Source organism: Phacochoerus africanus, chromosome 15 (assembly GCF_016906955.1).
Source record: "Phacochoerus africanus isolate WHEZ1 chromosome 15, ROS_Pafr_v1, whole genome shotgun sequence".
Taxonomy (NCBI): Eukaryota; Metazoa; Chordata; class Mammalia; order Artiodactyla; family Suidae; genus Phacochoerus; species Phacochoerus africanus.
Genome location: NC_062558.1, coordinates 36477048 through 36500916, shown reverse-complemented (window position 1 = coordinate 36500916; position 23869 = coordinate 36477048). Strand labels below are relative to the sequence as shown.

Genomic DNA, 23869 nt, shown 5'->3' with positions numbered 1-23869 from the left:
CCAAAATGTTTCAAAAGATAAAGGCAAATAACAGAGTTCATATACAAAAAGGCAAAACTGAAAAGTAAAGGAAGCAAATAAATATCTATGTTCATTTATAAGAACTGGGTGAGGTTAAAGGGTAATATAGAACAGCAAATGGTAAAAATTACCCTACAGTAAGGAGATTATAATTCTATGGAGTAATAAAACACAACGATCTGTACTGACGTCAGTACTCTGACACCTAACACAAAATGACAAAGGTTGGAAATAAGTGCTTGGTCAAAGATTTAACACCCAAATTCTAGTTAAAGGAAATGAAATATTGGTGGTCCCCTTGTGGCTCAGCAGGTTAGGAACCTGACATAGTGTCTGTGAGGATGCAGGTTCAATCCCTGACCTCACTCAGTGGGTTAAGGATCTGGTGTTGCCACAGGCTGTGGTACAGGTTGTAGATGCGGCTCAAAACCAGGGTTGGTATGGCTGTGGGGTAGGCTGCAGCTGCAGCTTGGATTCAACCCCTTCCCTATGCAGGAGGTGTGGTCCTAAAAAGCAAAATATTACATAAAGGAAATGAAAAAGGAGTGGAAATATTCTTATCAAAGCATAATTTAAAGGGAAAATATTCAGAATAAAGGATCACTTTATGGAAATAAATTATATAGCAGAAATATACCATAAATAATAATGTAGGACAAGAGATAAAAGGACAGCCCCAAATTGCAGTGGGAATTTTTTTTTTTTTTTTGGTCTTTTTGCCTTTTTCTAGGGCCACTCCAGCAACATATGGAGGTTCCCAGGCTAGGGGTCTAATGGGAGCTGTAGCCACCTGCCTACACCATAGCTCACAGCAACTCCAGATCCTTAACCCACTGAGCAAGGCCAGGGATCAATCCTGCAACCTCATGCTTCCTAGTCGGATTCATTTACCACTGCGCCACAATGGGAACTCCTGCAGTGGGAAATTTTAGCTCCTACGACTTGCCTGAGACAGAGTTGAAGTCAACAGAAGATAAGGGAAATATATTTGAGGCAGAATTACTCCATCTCAAATCTTAAATCTTAGTGCTGCACTGTCCAGTAGTGCAGCCAACACTGGCTGTATTGGCTGGTTGAACACTTGGAAATGTGGTGAGCAAGGCTGAGGGAACTAATTTAAAAATTTTATTTTAATGAAAATTTAAATTTAAAACCTGAAGCAGTGTAAAGTATTTTTTTCTGTTAAATCCAACTTTTTGTTTTGGTAGGTACAATTACATTTCACTCTTTTTTTTTTTTCCAGGGTTGCACTCTTGGTATACGGAGGTTCCCAGGCTAGGAGTCAAATCAGAGCCATAGCTGCTGGCCTAGTCAGAGCCACAATGCTGGATCAGAGCCTTGTCTGCAACCTACACCACAGCTCGTGGCCATGCTGGATACTTAACAAGGCCAGGGATAGAAACTGCGTCCTCATGGATGCCAGTCAGATTGGTTTCCACTGAGCCACGATGGGAACTCCACATTTTGCTCTTAACCATTGAAAATTTAGCATCCAAATTTAGATATTCTGTAAATATAAATACTGGATTTTGAAGACTCAGTGCAAAAAATAAGAATGCTAAATATCTCACCAATAACTTTCATATCATTTCATGTTGGAATATAATAAAAATCTGGATATATGGGGTTAAATTAAAATTTTATTTAATTTCACCTATCCTTTTTATTTTTTTTTAATGTGGCTACTAGGAAATATAAAACTAATAAAACTACTTTACATGAATCACGCATTTTGGTTGGACAGCCTACGAAATAGGACACATCTTGTTTGGAAGGTTTCAGAAGCTGTTTGCAAAACCCAATCATTACTAGATTATGTACAGTAAGAGAAAATTATAGTCCAAGAGACTTGAAATCCAAAGAGAACTTTCCTTTATTAAAAAAAAGGCAGATCAAAAAAGAAATAAAACACTGAGTCTAAAAATAAAAATGAAGACATTAAACATCAAAACTTGTAGGATGCAATCAGCTTTAACACAGTCCCAGAGCAGTCATTTTTATCCCTTTTAGGATCAGATACCTCTGAGAATCTAATACAATAGATTCTCTCCCTAGAAAAAAAACACAAACACAAAGAATTTTGCATATAATTTGAGGAGGGCCACACACATTCAGAAGCCCCCAGGCTATAAATGCCTGTATCATCAAAACTGAAAATAAATTAGCTAAGCAGGCAATTAAGATTCAAGAAAAATAAAACCCTCAAGGAAACTAGGAAAAGGAACAAGATTAAAAGCCAGGATAAAAACAGCAGAAATGTTAAACCCATGAGCTGTTTCTTTGGAAAAATCAAACAAAACTAAAAAACAGCAACTGCTAGAATAATCAATCAAGAAAGGAAAAAAAATGCATAAACAGAAATGAAAAGGAGACTACATTACCAAAAAAACAACGGGTTCAGAATTAAGGGAATACTCTGCACAATTGCATAGTGATATGTTGGAAAAACTCAATTTTTCCTTTGTAAAAATCCAAATTACCAAAATTGACATAAGAAATAGAAAACTTAAATCACCAACAGAAAAATAAAAGGAATTTTTATATTTTCTAATATATAAAATATATTTTTTTCTGCTCCTCCAAATAGCAGCAGAATGTGATGAATTTGCTGGTAAATTTCAGGGTTTTGATGTGCATTCCACTCTTGCAACAAATATTTCTATTTCCTGGGTGCCTACTCTCAGCACAGTATATAGTTTGCCCAAACCAAAGTTGTTGTCATGTGAAGTAAACTCTCCTGTGTCACAGAAATGACTGGAAGGTCATTAGTTCATCCTGTGAAACAAAAATGACCTCCATCCCTAGACCTGATAAGGAGATAAATTCCTAAACTTTGTGGCGACAGAAGAGACATCAACAGGAAAAAAAAAATATTGGTGTGTGCGTATATTTAACTATATAAACATTCTCTCTTCTACAATTAAAAATCACATACTTAAAGGAGGCAGATAGGAAATTATGTATTAAATAATGCATATAAATTAATAAGAGCTACATCAAGCCTCTAAGTGAACAAAATAAGATTTAAATAAGGAGCTAATTTATCAATGCTTACTGAAAAAAATGCTCAAGCTCAAATTAAATAAGACAATTACTATCTTACATGTTAAATTAAATCGATTATCCCCCACAGCAAACATTTCCTTGTGTCAGACCTCTCATCTTGGCTCTGGCGGGCCTCATTTTCCTGAATCATGTGGTTTTATGAAACAGATAGATTGAAACCTGCCTAATCTACAAGGCAACAAAGGCATAAAAGAGGCAGCAATAGTCAGAAATGCTGAGAGGGGCTGCCAATTTCAATGTGTTTGCCTATTCTGAGTATTGGATAGATTGTAAGTACTCTGCGACAGACTTGCTTTGACTCCTGTATCTGAACAGAACACTAACAGCTCAAACACTATTTTTAGATTATTAAAACAAAACCTGCCTTTCTCACTTCCCTTTTTTAAAAGAAAAAAGTGAGACTGGCTCAGTGTCTGTCTGCATCTTCCCATCACCTGGTAACTAATGCTCATTGAGGAAATAACCTTTGCAGAGAAAAATCAATACTTTAGTCTTCTTCCTCATCAATTTCTATTTCTTATATGCTTCATTACTTTGGAGTTCTAGCCAGAAGCAGTAAGTGCCAAAAAAAATCTTTTTAAAGTTGACCTGAGAATTTCAAGTCAAGTGGTGGGAGACTGGTAAATCTTTGCTTGGGCAAAGTAAGATGCCCAGGGCAACTGTTAAAACCATGTAATTACCTGGCACAACGTAATTTTCTAATGGTGTCTCATTTTAGGTTATTAATGACATGAAGTAATTATTGTTAAAGTGACCTTTTTATCAAGAGGATATAAACAAGCTAATCATTTAACACCAAGAATATGGTAATACATTGAAATTACATCTTTATAGGATTTTAGCCAGTGGTAAATTCAAGAATGAAAGAAATCTTTATATAATGGATTGTGCTGTGTAAATGACAAGCAGCAAAGGCTGTTTTCAGTATGGGGGACTCATGCTTAGGCTGTAAGTCTCAGGAACTTTGCCTTTAAAAATGTCTCTTAACAAACTAACTGCACTTTTTTTAGGGCCGTACCTGTGACATATGGAAGTTCCCACACTTGGGGTATAATCACAGCTGCAGCTGCCAGTCAAGGCAACACCGGATCCCTAACCCATTGAGCGGGGCCAGGGATCAAACCCATGTTCTCATGGATACTAGTCAGGTTTGTTACAGTGAGCCACGATGGGAATTCCCAAACTGCACCTTTTATAAAGATTTTTATTGGCTCTTCGATACCAGTTGGGAACAAATTCCTGGCCCCATGACTTCTCAAACAGCAGGAACATAAGACTACTCCATGGCCTTGTTGGAGGGGATGAATTGGTTTTAAGCAGATTCTGAATAATACAAATGGCTGGAGGCTGATGGTTCTTGAGTGGCATGTCAGATTTATCTACATCTAATTTGCAAAATGTCTAAATGCATTTGACAAATAATTATCTCAAAAAGATTTAGCTACTGTTGCTGAATTGGTACAGCTAATAGTGGTTATGAAAACAAAGTTCTTGTATAAATAAAACCAACATTCACTAATTTTTGGATAAAGTGCCATCCAGTATGTGAGCACAGAACCCAAGCTAATGAATTGCTTGGAAAAATACTACCTAATTCTGATTTTTATGGGGCAGGGTAATCACTGGACTGACCTGATTATATAGGATCTAGGAATTGTGCAGTTCTTTAGTAATGCTTTTGGCAACCAGCATTACCAAGAGTGCTGTGATCTATATTTAAAACAGTTGATAACTGGATGACAGAGACCAATGTTATCTGTTAACATAAAAGTGGCCTTACTTTTCTCAGCCTTTTTCAACAGTACAACTATGATAACATGGACAGAGTTGTTTAGTTTGCAAAGCATTTCTCATGGAATTGCCCTCATCTGCAGATGAAATAACTGAGGCTGAGTAGTCTTAAGTTTTATCTCTAGATTCACACAATGTTAGATTCAGAACAATGTATATTTCCAAAGAGTTGGAGGAAGATTAAAAGCAAGGTTTTTTTGATTTATTCACATTTTTGACAGTAGGCTCTGCTGAGTCGTGGTGTTTACCTTTTAGCCAGAGCTTCTGCCCCTAGAGTGGTTTTTCCTATTGAATGGACCTAAGGAAAAGTGCATGCAATGGGTGCCACCCAGTCCCTAAGTGCCTCGCTTGTGTGCTTTGCTTGTATGTGTATTAGATGGCATGCTACTGTCACCAGCCTGTGAAGTGGAAAAACAGCAAAGCAAGATGGAACTGCTATTTCTAAGGAACATCAAAAGGAAAGGGCTGGGACCACAAAGGCCCAGGAAGTGAACAACACCATTGTAATTTGTTCTAGGACAGACCACAATCTTAAGAGCTAGGAGACGTGATCTCCTCAGAACAATTAAGGAACTAAGCACCAGGGCTCCAAATTCACTGCTCTGTGTGTGTGTGTATGTGTGTGTGTGTGTGTGTGTTCTAAATCCTGATCTAGGAATGCACTTATACCTTGGAGTATATAAATACCATCTGAGAACAGTCACTAGATGTAGTGATTAGGGGAGTAAAATTTTACTCTAGAAGGTAGAGCCTGGCTCCTGGTCAAGGACTGTTCAATCCATAATGTATAACACCTTTTGAACAGGCGTAGGTCATTGTTATTACAAAGGCAGGATGGAAGGGGAAAAAAGCCACTCAACGTTTCAGTAATTCAATAATTTATTCCTCTAAAAAAGTGTGTAAAAGTATATAGCTCTCATTCACAAGGTATATATGAATGACATTTAAAATGGAGGCCTTTTAGTATTGTTTCTTTTTATCAAAGTCTTTTAGTGTACTGTACCAGCGCTATACTGTAGTTTTTTTTTTTTAATGAACTTCACATATTTTTGTATTCTTTCAAATTGTTTGCTATATATAAAAGAAGCTCACTGCAAAATGCTTGAAGGAAAAAAGGAAACAAAAGAAATTCAGAACTTCCCAGAAATGTACAGCTTTTACATTTAAAAAAGTTTCTGAAATATACATACAAGCATGCTGGACAATCCCACCCCTTTTCCCTCCCCATTTCCCCTCTTTAGTTCAAACCATGGTAAGAGTTCTGATTTCTGCAGAATTTCCAAAATTAAAAATAAAAAAAAAAAATAAAATAAGTTCTCACTCTGTAGCAAATCCAGGGCTTGTACATTTCAGATTAATTCAGTAAAAAACTCACAAGTAAAATAATGCATATTTAAGGGAAATATTATACAGACTTTTTCACACAGAAGTACATAATAAGATTTTTTAAAATCTATTGCCATTCATTTATTTTTGCACAAAAACGTATAAATATGTCACCAGCTTTCTTAACTTAAAAAACTTAAATAAAAGACACCAGATGAAAACTACCCTTTGCTGCCTTTTTTTTTTTTTTAATTTTTGTAGGGGTTTTTTGTTTTTTGTGGTTTTTTTCTTTTTTTGCTGAGAATTGGGTTTTTAGGGAAGAAAAGCCCCTGCATTAAAAACAGCCCATTTTAAAAAAAAATTCAAAGTTTTGATGAATTCTGGGAAAAAAAGCAACCCCAAAGTGGTAAAAGATTACAAATATCTACTTTACAATTTGTCTTCTCACCAAGATAATTTTATACAAGTTTACAATCTTCATCATCTTATGCTCTTCAAAAGGCCTTGAGAATTTTTCCTTTCTGATTAAGAAAAAATAGCACTGCAATATTTTTAAAGTCAATTTTACACTGTACACATTTAGATACAAATGGTTTGATATATCAGATTTTTTAACCTATACATTGCGAAAGTCAACCCCTCCCCCCCAATTGGTGGTACAGAGAACAAAATTATCCATTTACAAGTTATTTCTCTGCATTCATATTCCCACCACACAACTTTTTTTTTAATATAATGTTTTAAACGTTAGATTATTTCAAGAAAAATACTTTTACAAAATCATATCAGTTATTACATTTTTCCTTTTTTTTTTGTTAATAACCAGAATATGGAAGTCTCTTGGAAGAACTTTTAAAATTTGCATGATTCTCTCTAAGGATGACTAGAGCTCAAGAGCCTGACCAGAGCGGCTCATGGGAGGCAAGCCCATGCCCACTGCCCTCACAGACAGAAACGAAAGCAACAGAGGGGTAGAAATGGAGTCTTAAAGACAACCCTCTCGGGCCTGGAATGAGGAGTCATAAAATACTTCAGTTAGCCTTAATGCTTTAAAAAGGCTTTTTTTTTTTTTTTAATTTTATTTTTTTATTTAAAAAGTCCTACCATGAAGGCTTAACTTCAAGTACGAATTTAATGGTTGTCGTAATATTTCTTTGAAATAATATTCCTATGGTCCAGAAAAAATTCACCATATTTATAACTGATTTTATGAGCAAACACTTTCGATTGTGATATGTACATGAGTCCTTTTTGATCTAATGAGAGGAGAGACCTGGCTTTCAGTAAGAATTCACTAGAAAATATATTTCCATTGTGACTATATAAAACTAATGAAGGTACTTGCCTCCATGGCTCTGGGTTCAGCGTCTTGACTGCCTTCTGTATAAAAATGTTGTCCTTCATGAAACGCTGGCCACTTTTAATAAGGAATATGGCAGAATGTTTACCCAGTTTGTTCTCAACAAAACCTACTGCTGGGTGGTTTTGAATATATTACTTTATAGGCATGATCTCCCCAATTTGTTTTCACTCCTTTTCCGGCTTCTAGGACAGAGGTATGTAGTCAATCCTATGATGGATCTGAGTTGGGTTTCAGCTACTGTACCTGGTCCTCGTGAATTAAAAAAATTAAAAGAAAGTCACAAAAACCATATGACAAAACAACTTAAAATAAATAAAGAAAATGAAGATGTCTCCAGACCTTTTGTATCTACACACAGGTATAAAGTCAACCAATACACTCATGCCAAGATGGAAGCATGAGGGAGACAGAAACCCCATTATGAAATCATGTACTTGAGCTGGTTCTTAGTTTTCAAAAGTCCCAGATTATGGAGTTCAGGTAACCCACAGGCCATACACCAAAAACTAGAGGATTTCATCCAGAGGGCTAAACTGCCGTTATTAAACAGAGACTGAAAACACAGACTCTTGTGCAAAAGGATACTGTCTCTTCTGTTTCCCTCTTAAAAAACAACAAAAAAAATTCCTGTGGCCCAGTGGTTTGGGGCCACACACACCATTAACACTGGCTGAAAGTCACTGTTTATGGAAGTTTCCAGGTCCATGAGAGAAGTGTCAGTGAGTCACTCTGGTAATGAACACTGCAGAAATGACATGTGCCTGCTGAGAAGGAATCACAGTGCAGGACTGTGCAGAGTGGTCTCAAGAGGAACAAGTGGGGTATTTGCAGAGTGGAGCAGGTTCCTTGGACTGAGGTTGCGGAAGAAGGAACTGAGCCAGAGAGAACAAGTGCTTTTCCAATTAGAGTATATTCATGATGGCGTTGTACAACTGAGTGAGCACCACAAAGTGGACGGGAAGGCAGGAGGTACGGTCCTGGGTGGCCGGATTGCATGTGAGCCAGGACAGAGCATTGTACTGCTCTAAAACAAACCTGTCGGAGAGAACACATGGGTCAGGATGAGAGGCATGGTGGAAGTGAGTCTGAACATTCAAACACGCCAGATGTCAGCAGGAAAAAGGCCTAGCGTCATTCTGTAACTTGCCCCTCTCTCTTTCTCAGAGTTCATTCTCTCTTTTTTCTTTTTAGGGCCACACCCACGGCATATGGAGGTTCCCAGGCTAGCGGTCTAATCAGAGCTATTGCTGTAGGCCTACGTCACAGCAACGCAGGATCCAAGTCATGTCTGCAACCTACACCACAGCTCATGATAATGCCGGATCCTTAATCCACTCAAGAATCGAACCTGCATCCTCACAGATGCTAGTCAGATTCGTTAACCACCGAGCCACGAAGGAAACTCCGGAGTTCGTTTTCTCTTGACACCCTTTCTTCTAGACCTGCTCTGTCCAACACGGCAGCCACTGGCCACATGTGAATTTGGATGTGCCGTACGTAGAAAATAGGCGCTGGGATTTCAAAGACTCGGTATTAAGAAAAAGCTTATTATTAAGCTTATTATTAAGGTATTAAGTAAAATAGCTCATAGATATTTTTAAATTGACTACTGTTGAAATATCATTTTTTGATATAACTGATACATTTCCAAAATTAACTTCACCAATTTCTTTTTACTATTTTAACATGGTGACTAGAAAAATAATTTTTTTCTTTTTATGGCCACATCCACGGCATATGGAAGCTATCAGGCTGGGGTCAAAACGGGACTGCAGCTACAGGCCTACACCACAGCCACAGCCACGCCAGATTAGAGTCACATTTGCCACCTACACCACAGCTTGTGGTAACACCAGGTCCTTAACCCTCTGAGTTAGGCCAGGGATCAAATCCACATCCTCAATGATACTAGATGGATTCTTAACACGCTGAGCCACAATGGGAACTCCTAGAAAAAATTTAATTAGATATGTGGTTCACATTATATTTCTATTGGACAGTGTTTCTCTAGAGGCCCTGGAGGCAAAATCCCGTACATTAGGTTCTTGCTTAACTATAATTTCTAAATCGTTTAGAAAAAGCTTCCAAATTTTCTCAAGGTACATGAAGAGTGTCTACAGCCTGCTAAAGCACAAGAGGATTAGTACACTCTTATGGGAGGTATTTCTCAACTATGAAATTTCTGTTTTACTTAAGTTTATATAATCTATGTCAGAGAGGGTAGAAAATGTTTCAAAGTGCCTTAGGTCCCAGGCTCTGTTTTCCAACTACCCACCCCTTCATTGTGATCTGTGTTCATCACCATGAAGCGCCTCCTCTGAATAGGAAAGCAAAGGCAACCAGACAGTGCTCCATGGCACAAAAGGTGCCATTTCTTCCACACATACCACATTTTAATTACAACACCCTGGAAAAACTGTAACATTTCTAATTGCACTGTTATGCTGCCTAGGTCTGAATCCTTACCTTAAAACATCAGACGTGGTTTTGGAGTCAAGAGGATGTGGAACCCGCTGAGAATTCCTGGCAGGGAGAAGTTCGTCTGTCTGTGCTACAGAAATGTGGTGATGCAGCGAAGCCTGGTGAAAGAACAAAGACAGTTGCCTTCCTGATCTAGTCAACCACGGGGCAGAAATAAGGCAGGCCCATGTCTGCCGGAAGCAGATACTCTCTAAAGTCCTTAGAAGTCAGGGCTTCTATAAGTCTATGAATTTTAAGTTGCTCAGTAACCCCAATGTGATCCCAAATAACTCCATAACATAGAGTAGAGAAAAAAGAGCTAGCTTTGCAAAGGCACTGCAAATAATTAAATAGTGTCCCTCTTCAGGTTTTAATCTGTAGAAGGCCCAACTGTCTGGATATGGTTGACTGTGTCCTCGCGGTAGTTTTCTTCTATCCTGATCCCCGTACTTCGTAACCAGTGCTGTGGGGCTTTCCCCTTTTTTTTGGGCTGAACTGGTGGCATCCGAAGTTCCCAGGCCAGGGATTAAACCGGTGCCATAGCAGTGACCCGAGCCACAGCAGTGACAATGTTGGATCCTTAACCTACTGAGTCACCAGGGAACTCCCCGGTATTGTGCCTTATAGCATCACATCCAAAAGCACCTGATGTCTGTTATCCCACTTGAAGTAAGACAGATCTCTGGATTCAGTCAGTACTAGCACGGTCCATCCATTATAAAGTTCCCCATCACTTTTTAACATAAGGGTTTTGGCAGAGTTTTACTTTATTAAATACATTTAAAATAGAATAATGTAAAAGAAGAGAATATAAATGCTTGATTCTCCTTATTTTTCAATTTTCAGATTAATGACTTGCTCTGGCAGCTTCAAAAGGTGACATATTTTATTTTTCAGAATAATTTTGAACCCATGGGTTTATATCAATCTACTGCTACCATCGTTCATTTTAATGACCAAATGATCCCATCCCTGGGCAATGAGACCACCTCCATGTTGGCTACTGGGTCCTTTGATAGGACGCTAATAATCTTTGGTAACTTCTCTGCTTTTAGGCATGACATGATGTCTCAGGTCCATCTTAAATATTTCTTACTTCAGTCCTGGAATCTGTCATTTCCTCAAAGAACTTTGGTTCTTTTGAATGAAAAATGGTATCTAGGGACCACAATTGTGTCAGTAAAGGTGTTCATTGCTACTAAGCTATCACTGCTCCTCAGCCTTTTCAATAGATAGAACAAAAAAATGTGTACTTTTTTTTTTTTTTTGTCTTTTTGCTATTTCTTTGGGCGGCTCCCGCGGTATATGGAGGTTCCCAGGCTAGGGGTCGAATCGGAGCTGTAGCCACTGGCCTACACCAGAGCCAGAGCAACGCGGGATCTGAGCCATGTCTGCAACCTACACCACAGCTCCCGGCAATGCCGGATCGTTAACCCACTGAGCAAGGGCAGGGACCGAACCCGCAACCTCATGGTTCCTAGTCGAATTCGTTAACCACTGCGCCACAACGGGAACTCCAAAAAATGTGTACATTTTTTTTAGAAAAGAAAAAATAAAATTAGGTTCATAATGATTCTAACTGAAAATAAAGATTATATGGATTTTTAAATTGAAAATAATTTAATAATTAAATTTTCAATTTTTATTGAAAAGAAAACTACCTCAGTTGGTTTTGGTTTTAACCTTCTGGACTTACGTGTATCTTATCTGACTCCTTGTGGGGTTTCTGCATCAAAAGGGAAATGTGCAGGGTGTAATACTTGGCCTTCCCACTGTACGAGGGCATTCTTCCCACAGCCCAGCTGTGTATGGGAGTAGGTTAAACCTTTGGCTTCTTGCCAATCCATGGATGAGAAATGGGTTTCATTCTTTCAAAATGGAAGTGAGAAATCTTTTGTTTTTAACCCTTACTTTGGATTAAAAATTTCAAAGAAATGTACAGGAAGGTGCAAGCATTAACATGGAATTTTTAGCTGACTTTTGCCTTACTCTATAAAAGAGCACAGACTGCCTATGGCAGAGGAGGAAGAAGACAACTAGTTATTATCATCCCCACCCAGGCTCAACTTGACTGACAGCAATGTGAGATGGTCTTGGAGAAAGCCCATTATACAGAACCACATATGCACCCTGGATGCACCCTTCAGGCTGCATGATGGCTCCTCCTTGGGTGAAGGTGATTCATTTCTTTGTGACATGGTTTTGGGTTCCTCTCCTAAATTCTACTCTCTACCTATGACTGCAATTAAAATATCCACAGACTATAAGAAGTGAGAGAACTGGGCAACAGTATAAGACTATGGTGACCAAGACAAATTTCTAACCAAAACTGATTTTAAGCATACATCACTCATCTCTCTAAACTTCAAAATATGACACCAAACCAACCTTTAGGAAGAGGGGGCACTGGTTCTGGGCCTGGGGACATGATGACCAAAACCACTGGGGGAGATTCTCAGCTTTGGCAGTTGATACAAAATACCCGAGGGCCAGAGGCTGCTGTTTCAGCTCCTCAGGTGCTTCCCTAGAAAGAAGGCGCTCACCCTGGCTCTGAAAAATAAAGTCCCAAAAGGCATGGTCAGCATTTATCACCAAATAAAGCTTTTGTAAAAATCAGCTTTTTACAAGAGTTTGAGATGTAACTGACATGATGCTACATTAGTTTTAGGTGTATAACATGACACTTTTAAAAAAATTTTTTATTTTTTTCCATTATAGCTGGCTTACAGTGTTCTGTCAATTTTCTGCTGTACAGCAAGGTGATCCAGTCATACACATATACATTCTTTTTTTATCACATTATCATGCTCCATAAGTAAATAGATATAGTTCCCAGTGCTATACAATAGGATCTCATTGCTAATCAATTCCAAAGGCAATAGTTTGCATCTATTAACCAAAAATTCCAACTCCCTCCCCCTCCCATAACATAATGATTCTAACTGTAATTTTGTAACATGACAAATAAGTCCAATTAACCTCTACCATCATATACATACAGCTACAATTTTTTCTTATGATGAGAAATTTTAAGATCTACTCTCTTAGCAACATATAAATATATAATATAGTATTATTAACTAAAATCACCATACATTACATCCTCAGGACTCTTATTTTATAACTGGAAGTTTGTACCTTTTGACCACCTTCACCCCACTTTTTATCATTCACCATGGACACTGTAGTGACTAATCCCGCTCCTGGCAGCAAAATGTCAAGTGACCAAGAAAAGTCAACAGAGGTGGCATTGTTTTTGCTGCACACACAGATATCTGATGAAAACTATGACTCAGGCAGAAGGTACCACTAAAACTAGCAACATCAATCTAGTAAGTACAGACATTTTTCTCTGGTTTCTTTTCTGTAGAATGTAAAACCTGCTCCATGGCATTATTAGGTAACAAACTAAAAATGGAAAGAGTGGAATCTGACAGCTGAAGGTACCATAACACCCAGGTGCTCTTTCACCAGCAAACAACCAAAAATACTCAAGTGCACCTGAACATCCACTGTCGGGACAATGTTGTAACACTTCACCAGTATCTGACCTACCACCAGTGTAAGATCTGCTTGTGAAGAAGCCTAGTTTCAATGTGCAGCAATAGTAAGAGACTTGTGAGAGCCTTACTGGGCAGTTTTTATAATTGACACTTTCCTTATCTCTGATTCTTTTACCTAGCTTCATGAGTTGAAAATGTACCCTTTACATGAGCAATAATAAGTAATCCATTTGTTCTCAAAAGCTGTCTCAAGGAAAAAAAAAAAAAAAAACAGTCCTCAACTATTACACCAAAGTGTATTAAGTCTGAGATGGTTAAAAAAACTTAGCCCTGTTGTAATGCCTTAACTGGCTATCAAAGAATGTTTAATGGTCCAGAAAGAGGAAATGCTGAACGCCTCTCAGGGGTTCACGTGGCTGCAGGTGTGCAGGACTGGAAAAGGCCACCTAACCAGCTTCAGCATAGTGCTGTTTAAAGTGTGACATTCAATGGCTTGAGGCTCCAACAAAGGGAGAAAATACAGCACACCTCTGTTTCTTACAAAACTAACATTACACTTCAATTACCAATTATTTGTTAATGGATAAGCTGAATTATAGCAATTGGTACTGGGAGGGAATTGCTATTATTTCCACTTCACAGATAAGGTAACTAAGGCTGAGAAAGTAAGCTTATCCAAGGTCACAAAGGTAATAAGATGTTTGGCTGTGATTCAGAGTTTATCAAGCTTTAGGGCATGCATTCTTAGTTATGTTGTTTGCCTCTAGAATTCACATTAATCCTAAATTAAAACTATTCAATGTAACATATGTGTTCTTGGTCCCAATCACAATGATCTCCAATGAACCAACTGTCATTAACTGGCAAATGACTGTGGAGGAAATAAAGACATTTAAAATCTTTTTTTTCCAGAAGGGGAAATCAAGGGGCAGGCAGTCACTTAAGGGCAGTCTACTGAGCTGCCCTCCCCTGGTTTCATCTGCTCTGTAACTAAAGTTTGCAATCTTTTCTCTTGATTGTCCTGCAGTGAATCAGGGCTGGCAATAAAAGTCCCATTTGACAGAAACCTAAGTCCTCTAAGAACATCTCCGTTTCTAAATGAGCGTGAGCAGTGTTGCTTATACTTGTCCAGTTTATTAGACATAGCTATGTTTCTGTGCCTTAACCCCTCAATCTCTTAACATTTTAAATAAAAAGTACAAAACAGTGACAAGGTATGAATTACCTAGCTTTTAAAGAAAGTTAACCTGAACTATGGCAGAACCTCTAAATCTTCAATCTTCTAATTCGCCTCTAACATCCCTGGGATGTTTAAACATGAAACTAGTTGTGAGCTCTGTTTTCTTCCTTAATACTCCAGCATTAACCTGGATACTTCTCCTAAATCGGTCTCCTGTGGGCTCTTCCCATTCCTGCAGGCTGGCTACAAAGAAGATCAGACTATCTAAATAAAGGCACCATGACATGAAAGAAGAATAGTTATGCTCCTTTCTGAATAAGTAACATCAACAATGTGTTAATTCAATTAACACAGTCGCTATACATGTTAAATAAGGAGGGTTACTGAACTAGCCTCTGAAAAGCCACTGTTTGGCAAAAATTTAGAAAATAACTGGGGAGCAGCAAGCAACCAAAATTAATTTTTACTCAGAAACAATAACTGCATAAAACCCTTGCAGCTGTAATGGGACTATTCTTCTGATTAAACATATTCATTAGGAATAATAATACATTTCTTTAGAATTCCTGCCTTTATTTAAAATGGAAAAGCAATCACTTTCCCACATTTACTTCTCTTGTAATCTTCCAGAAGAAAGATGTATGCAGTAAGAACCAATCCCACTTCTAGAGGATCGTCTTGAAGGCTGAGCTTGTTTTAAACCACCTATTTCAAATTGTCCTTACCCGACTATGCTGGAAGTGAGAGCCCACTCCAATTCCAGAAGGAGAGCCTGGGGAGGGAACTGGGGAGGAGTTGGGAGAGGGATGGAGGTTCCCAGTCATTAATATGCCAATATCATTGTCCATATCATCTGGGAATGGAAGGTCAACAAACATGTCATCTAGAGGGGAGAAGAAAACATAAAAATTAAAAAGCAAATCCACAGCCCCAACTTAGCCAATACTGTTTGCTGGCTTATGGCTGTTACAGGCATGTGTTATTAACAACTTAGTAAGACTTATTTAATGTGTGCCCATTGGGTTCAAGGTGCTGCAAATTATTTCTTCATTCTGTATTCTCTCCAATGATCTCCTGATGTGAAGTATTAAAAGAATGGAGAAATAACGTAAAAATGAAATTTCACTCCGTGTAGCCTCTAAAGGCACATAAAAAGATGGCAAAACAGCTAAAGAAGCAATTTAATTATTAAACAAAGTTAAAATTGACACCATCCAAGAAAACAACAGACTCCATCTGTGCATCCAATTAGCATCTAAAATACTTAAGGCTGAATTAATGAATGTTAATAGGTGTGAACTTGCCCTCAAACTAGAGGCCTATTACACAAGCAGATCAAAGCATGATGAAAGTCGCTCCCATATCATAAAAGGTACACAGCAGAATATCTGGAAAGAAAAGTATAAAAGGGGAAACCCAATCACCATAAACACTTTTGCTGTGGTTCTTTCTTTTTCTGTATTATTTCATCGTGATCATACTATATATGTTCTATATACATACATGGAGGATAGCATCCTTTTACTCTCCCCATTTAACAGATGTAAAGTTGGTAGCTGTTAAAAATTCTTCAAAAAACAGGACAAACAAAAAACAAAATAAAATAAAACAAAAAAAGGAGTTCCCGTCGTGGTGCAGTGGTTAACGAATCCGACTAAGAACCATGAGGTTGCGGGTTCGATCCCTGGCCTTGCTCAGTGGGTTAAGGATCCAGCATTGCCGTGAGCTGTGGTGTAGGTTGCAGATACGGCTGGGATCCCGTGTTGCTGTGGCTCTGGCTAGGCCGGTGGCTACAGCTCTGATTCAATCCATAGCCTGGGAACCTCCATATGCCGCGGGAGCGGCCCAAGAAATGGCAAAAAAAAAAAAAAAAAACCAAAAAAAAACAAAAAACAAACTTCAAAAAACAATGCAAATGACTGCATAATCTAAGTGTTTTACAGTTTACACATAATCATTTCTTAACAAATGCCTTTAAGATATTCAAACCAAAAAAACTATTAAGAATAATCAAATAAGGATAAGAATAATCATATAATCAAATAAGATCCCCAATGATTAGCTACAAGCAGGTATTATCTTCATATTGCCTAGTAGTCTTCATACATTTCAAATCAGATAAGAAATATTTACTGAAAGAGTGACACCTATGCACAGGACACTACCAAGCAGATAGTATTTTTTTGCCTTTAATGAAAAACAGAGAAAGAGTTTAATGAAAAATAAGACAGCAAAGTTATTTATTTGGTCTTGGTAATAGTGAAAATTAAACCTTTAAAATAAAAAAAGGAGTTCCTGTCATGGCTCAGCGGTTAGTGCACCCAACTAGCATCCATGAGGATGCAGGTTCGATTCCTGGCCTGCTCAGTGGGTTAAGGATCCAGCGTTGCTGCGAGGTGTGGCACAGGCCAGTGGCTACAGCTGATTGGACCCCTGGCCTGGGAACCTCCATATGCCACAGGTGCGGCCCTGAAAAGACAAAAAGACCAAAAAAACATTCTCAAACCTTCGATTCTCTTTTCCAATTTCTTTGTTGTTTATTACAAACAGAAAAACATGGGGCAGCCCAGTGAATCCATACTCCAGCTATGCGTTTTGTTCAAACAATTGAGCTCTATGCATATAGAGGCTTCCACTCACCATTGTTAGGGCTAAACCCATCTTCATTGGGATAGTTGGCTGGAGCCACTTGGATGGTTGATGATGTTGGGAACACCAAGATGTGTGTACAAGAAGCATCTTGAGGGGTGTTAAGCTGAGATGACTGCATGTTCAGTGCAGTACTTCGGCCAAAAACAGAGCCCATTGTAACAGCATCTTAAAAAAGAAAAAAAATGCATCAATTCCTTTTGGCAGTAGTGAACAACTCCAGAAATAAATTTTTAAGGACTTAAGCTGGAGTGATGTGAGTCTGAAACAACTGCCATGATGGATACACATTCAAACTTGAGCCCACTTGTTTAAATATTTTTAAGAAACTGACTTAGAGCACATAGCTATGATAATCCAAGCCATATTTCACACAGAAAGGTTTCAATAAAATTGGGTTGAGAGAACCAAATATATTTTAATTACTTAGGAAGCATTTCTAAAAATAAAACTAACTTTCCTCCTGTGATTGCTCATAATTTATAAAGGACTATTCTCCCAAATGATGCAGTTATGTAGAAATAGTACCATTCAACTGAAAATTGTCACAACTAATACTTATTGAATGCTTACAACATGCCAGATTCTGTGCTAAATTCCTTATTCATATCATCTCATACAATCATCACAGCCACACTATGAGGTAGGAACAACTATCCCCATTTCATAAGGACAGAGCACAAAGAAATGATGTAATCTCCCCAAGCGGTGCAATTAACCCAAGGTCTGACCACAGGTCAATACAGACATCTGTCTCTCCCCAGACTGACCACAAGCAACTATCTGGATGGTAAAAACAGGCTTAAAAAGTATAACACTGCCTAGTTGGTAAACATATAAAATAGCCTAGTTGCTAATTTTTTAAAATTCTGTGGCCATGCTGTTCTGGCTGGCCACATCCTGGCACTTACTGAGAGTTACTGTGGCTACCTGGTACAGTGTTAAGGGCTCCACCCCTGTCTGCCTCACATTCATCCTCAGCCACATCAGAGACTCTAAACATCCTCTTGAGGCTGCCTGGAGAGTCTGTCAAATACCTTTCTTCAAAAGGATATTCAAATGTCTCATGCTGGTGCCCACCTTAGTCATTTTTGGAGGGTGATTTTCACACGCTTACAACAGGTCAGGGTCAGGCAACAGCAACCTGCCATACTCTAAAAGCTCTCAATCATACCCAGCATCTGGGCTCTCTCCCAAGAACTGGTCAACAAAGATAATAAAAACACAACCCACTCCCTTTGGAAGAGACCAAATGGTTTCCATTTTTGATCTGTAAGTACAATCTTTTCTTCTAAAGATATTAAAGATACATTCTAGAGTGTGGACTCAAGTTTGAATGGACTGAACTGCTATTATATCTAATTAATAAAATTGACAAGAAGAGATTTACCTGGCATCACTACAAAGGACCCCTGAGGCTCCATGGCAACCAGGCAGGCACTGAGGATAGAAGGAGAGTCTGCGGCAGAAATTCCACACATCCGGCACACGTCCTTGAGCCGTTTACTGATTGTCTGTAGTGAACATTCTCCAAGGAGGATACTCCAATCTGGAATCAAATATCAGTCATACATAGTCTTTAGAAATTCACATTGATGTGAGGTTTTAGTGTTTTACCAGGTTTGCCTGGTAATTGAATTTCCAGGATTGGGCCCTAAAGGGAATATGGCTTTACACAGGCTCCCGTCCTGGATACAAAGAAAATGTTACTTGACCTCTATTACACTTCATTAACAAAGAAACAAAAGCCTATGATTGTTCAGACTGAAATCATGTCTGAAAAGACCTGTGAGTCTAGCACAGGCCACGGCAGGTTTAGGCACTTCAAATACTTTCTGATGGTGATGTCAGTCTGTTCCATCCTTTCTCCTCCCTCTCCAGGTCCACTTCTTTGGCTGCCTTGATTGATGTTCTTCATTAGAAGAGAGCACAGCTGGGGGCAAACGTCAGTTCTGTTTACTGCTGCAGGCTGGTTGTTTCATCAAAGGCAGAAGAAATGAAAGGAACCCTTCCCTGGCATGCCCAAAAAAGCTGATGGTCAATGGGCGTGGGTGAAGTGCTTCAAATGCTGCCATACTAATTGTTCAGAATAAAAAGTTGGCACAAACTTTTTTTCCATTATTTGTTTACTGCCTCCAAACAAAGGCACTATGTCTACTCACAGACTGTTGAAGGTAACATTACTCTGAGAACTGCAAAGTACTCCCTCCTCCATTTCAACTCCTGACACACATGAAGCCTGTAACACCACTGCAGCTGCACACAGCTGTCATGTCACATTCCACTGATGTAATAATGCCACTCCACCCTCTACTTCCACCTACTTTTTCCTTTTTTTTTTTTTTCTTTTTATAGGGATGCACTGCAGCACATGGAAGTTCCTGGGCTAGGGGTAGAGTCAGGGCTGCAGCTGCCAGCCTATACCACAGCCACAGCAAAGTGGCATTTGTGACCTATGCCACAGTTCATGGCAACACCAGATCTTTGACCCACTGAGCAAGGCCAGGGTTCAAACCTGTATCCTCACAGATACTATGTCAGGTTCTTAACCTGCTGAGCCACAATGGGACCACCCACATACTTTTTTCAAACAAAATGCTCTCCCCTTAAAAAGGAAGTTGAAGAAAATTTTTTTTTCACATTTCATATTCCTAACAAACATCGAACTGAAGTGGCTGAAATGAAAGTGGCCAGAGCATGGAGGGGATATTTTTAAAAACTGCAGAAAAACCAAAGAGATGTAAGTTCTGTATTTAAAGACCAAATAAGGAAAAGACAGTACAATTATTTTTATCACAAACACTTTGGTGATAAAAGAACAGAGATTTACAAAGCTGGCTCTGAAATCTAAGGACTCATATTTGATACTGCCCCACAGAAATGCAATGTGGTATAGACCTCAGTTCCCCGAGGAAGGAGCTAGGTTGCTAAACTGATGTCTTGCTCACTAGGCTTTTATTCTCCATGTTTTTATTTCTTTTTTGGTCTTTTTTTTTTTTTGCCATTTCTTGGGCTGCTCCCGCAGCATATGGAGGTTCCCAGGCTAGGGGTTGAATAGGAGCTGTAGCCACCGGCCTATACCAGAGCTACAGTAACGTGGAATCCGAGCTGCATCTGCGACCTACACCATAGCTCACGGCAACGCCGGATACTTAACCCACTGAGCATGGCCAGGGATCAAACCCACAACCTCATGGTTCCTAGTCGGATTCCTTAACCACTGAGCCATGACAGGAATTCCTCCATGTTTTTATTTCTTGAAAGTACATTTTCTCTCAATCTTTTGATGGGGTCTTCAGTCACAGTTACATTCCTCTCCTCCAAGAGATAAGTAGAGCATGTCCCTTCTAAAAAATCATATAAGGTTAGGCGATGGCCTTAGTAATTTTCCAAAACACCAAGTAACTAGACCATGAGGCTACATTTTTACCCCCTCTATTTCTTTATATTATATTCTAACTTTTCCCAAGGGTTAAGAGTAGCTCAAAGCCTTTAAGAAATAAGATTCACTAAAAGGCATACTAGGAGAGAAGATAGGGATTCTGACAGAAATGAAATGAGGAATCCCCTAATGTATTAGACCTTCAGGCTACTGATACAGATTCATTATAAGTATAATATTCTATTAAAAGGGTAATATTTTCTATTGGTCTACAGTTTAACACACAAAATTGTGTGTGTAAAAGATTCCTAAGAAAACACTTAATACATATTATATAATATTTGCATAAACTGCTATAAAACCTAATAATTAATTCATTATCAGCCACTTGCTACAAAAGCAAGTTATCAGGGGTTTGACTTCAGGGCTTCCACAAATACCTGATATAAATTTCATGTAAAGAAATAATACATACACTCTAATGCAAGGGTCAGCAAACTATGGTCTGCTGGCCAAATCCTGTCCACCACCTGTTTGTAAACAAGGTTTTATTGGAACACAGCCACACCCATTCACTGGGGTACTGTCTATGGCTGCTTTGACATTACAATGGCAGTGTTGTTCAACAGTGAGCTGTTAGCCTGCAAGGTTGAAAGTATTTACTATCTGGCCCTTTACAAAGAAAGTTTGCTGACTGTGCTCTAATACACTTGGTACATGTAAAAACCACCAAGGTAATTTGTGACATATGCTTGCTTTTGTGCAGACCTTAGGAAAAAACTTCTCCCATCTATATGCATATATTGAACTTTTTATAAATCTGTCCTTGATAGGGCTTTAAAAAAATAATCTAGGCCTGTTCATATTGCTTATATAAAACTGTACAAGTGGCTGCACTAGGATAATAAATGAGCTGGGCTCAGTGCCAGGCAAGGCAGCTGCCAATGGTCAGTTGTGTTGTGTTGCAGTTACTCTGAGTGCTTTGTGACTGACTGTTATATTTATGATAAGGAATATAAGCAGTTGGTAGATATGCTGGTGGATTCAATTTTTAAAAATCTGCTCTCTTAAATTTCCAGACTGAAGACTATTAGACAGTGGCAATGTGAATAAGGACTGTTCCAATTTGCCACTACTTGTCTTTGTCAATCAGGATTATCTTGCTATCATGCTACCAAAACAAAAGTAAAGAAATATAAAACTCATCAGCATCAACCACCAAAAACAAACAAAAGAAAGTAGACTGTTCTTATATGTGACTTCTATTATCATTCATAATCTCTGATATAAAATTTTCTGGTTAAAGTGGGCTTGTTCTTCTCACTGACTCAAAAGATAAGAAAACATTGTATTAGGGAAAAAAACATCATTTTTCTGTTTTATATACTGGGGATCAATACTTAAGATATTCTTTCTGTAAATGATTTTGTTGCTTGTGAAAAGTCTGAAAACCACTGGTTTATCTTGTATATTTAAAAGAATCAGAAAATATAATCTCCTTTATTCTTCCCACCAATTTTACAAACTTTCTCCCTCAGCTCAGTTAATGACATTAACACAGCCCTTTTCCTTTTCTTTATTTCAGGGATTTCTCACCTTTAAGCTCCCCATGGCCAAGACGCCCAAGTCGCCCAATTACAACTCTCCAGGGTAGAGATGTCATTTGGACGATACCTATGCACCATTCCCATAACTTCTGTAGTCCAATTTTACGAGCAGATACTTTACTCCTCCGAGATCTAAAACAGAAGGGAAAAGGGTCCCCAAATGAATCGAAGCTATCACTTAGCTTATAAAACCAAGAAAATTCCAAAGAACCCACCCACATGGCACACTGCATTTAGACAGGAAAACTAGAAAGACTTATATCTGGAGTTTCCATTGTGGTGCAGTGGAAACTAATCCTACTAGGAACCATGAGGTTGCAGGTTTGATCCCTGGCCTCGCTCAGTGGGTTAAGGATCCGGTGTTGCCATGAGCTGTGGTGTAGGTCGCAGACGTGTCTCGGATATGGCCTTGCTGTGGCTCTGGTATAGGCCGGCAGCTGCAGCTCTGATTAGACCTCTAGCCTGGAAACCTCCATGTGCCACAGATTTGGCACTGAGAAGCAAAAAAAAAAAAAAAAAAGACGTATATCTGAAAAAAGCACAGAAACAATTTATATGCACCATGAACACCAAGGATCCTCACCTGTTTGGTAAAGCAATATTTACAATACAAGTTTCTAGTAATTCTCCATGGAGGTCAGTGCAGGAAGCCAAAAGCCAGCGCTGGTCATGAGACAGACAATAGCCCACAAAGAGCACATTGTATTTCTGGCTCGCTTCGCCAAATGTTTCGCCCAGCTCTGTCTGCTTGTCTTTGATTGGGGCCAATATAAAAGGAGGGGAGTAAAGCTGGATTGGGCTGGGCCGCTGAAATCAAAATCAAAATCAGTATCAACACAAAGCCATGCAACTCTATGTTTACAATAAAACCCATACAGTACTGAGAGAAACCAACAGGGAAAAATGACTATAGATTGCCTTACCCCACCCCCAGACTAATACCATATATGTAAATAATAATGATTAAAAAAAAGATTCTTTAAGTTATTTAAGCTAGGAAACCCAATAAAAATAGTATTTCTTCCTTCTTTTTTCCACTGCTGTGGCAAGCTGAAGTTCCTAGGTCAGGGATCGAACCTGCATCACAGTAGTGATCAGACCACAGCAGTGATAACACTGGATCTTTTAACCTCGTATCATAAGCAAACTCCAAACCAGTATTTCCTTATTAAAAGAAAGTATTGTTTTAGAAAGGAAATTGGCCCAACTTCACTAGTCATTAGCAAAGTGGATTAAAACCACAATGAGATGCTACTACACACCCATCAGAATGTCTGAAAAAAGACAGAAACCATCAAGTATTGGTGGCAATACAGAGCAACCAGAACTTTCATATGCTGCTGATATATGGTGTACTGTGTAAAGTATTTGACAACACCTGCCAAAGCTGAACAAATACATACCCTATGACCCACCAAAATGCACATATATGTTTACAAAGGACAGGTATGAGCATGTTCACAACACTTCACAACACTATCAATCATAATAGCTCCAAACAGAAAATAACCTAAATATCTA

The 23869-nt window shown here is 38.6% G+C and overlaps 1 protein-coding gene across 6 annotated transcripts in view; it reads right to left on the bottom strand.

The window, feature by feature from the left end:
• Positions 1–5739: 5739 nt before the first annotated feature.
• MED13L (mediator complex subunit 13L) overlaps positions 5740–23869 on the bottom strand; it is a 322312-nt gene continuing 304182 nt past the window's right edge. For all 6 annotated transcript variants that reach the window (XM_047759797.1, XM_047759795.1, XM_047759796.1 and 3 more), the window contains 8 exons: positions 22932–23155; positions 22338–22480; positions 18750–18908; positions 17351–17527; positions 15436–15593; positions 12416–12577; positions 10034–10146; positions 5740–8602 (listed from right to left, as the gene is read on the bottom strand). In XM_047759797.1, coding sequence (XP_047615753.1) covers positions 8470–8602; positions 10034–10146; positions 12416–12577; positions 15436–15593; positions 17351–17527; positions 18750–18908; positions 22338–22480; positions 22932–23155 — 1269 coding nt within the window. In that variant the 3' untranslated portion in view covers positions 5740–8469. The remainder of the gene's footprint in view (positions 8603–10033; positions 10147–12415; positions 12578–15435; positions 15594–17350; positions 17528–18749; positions 18909–22337; positions 22481–22931; positions 23156–23869) is intronic.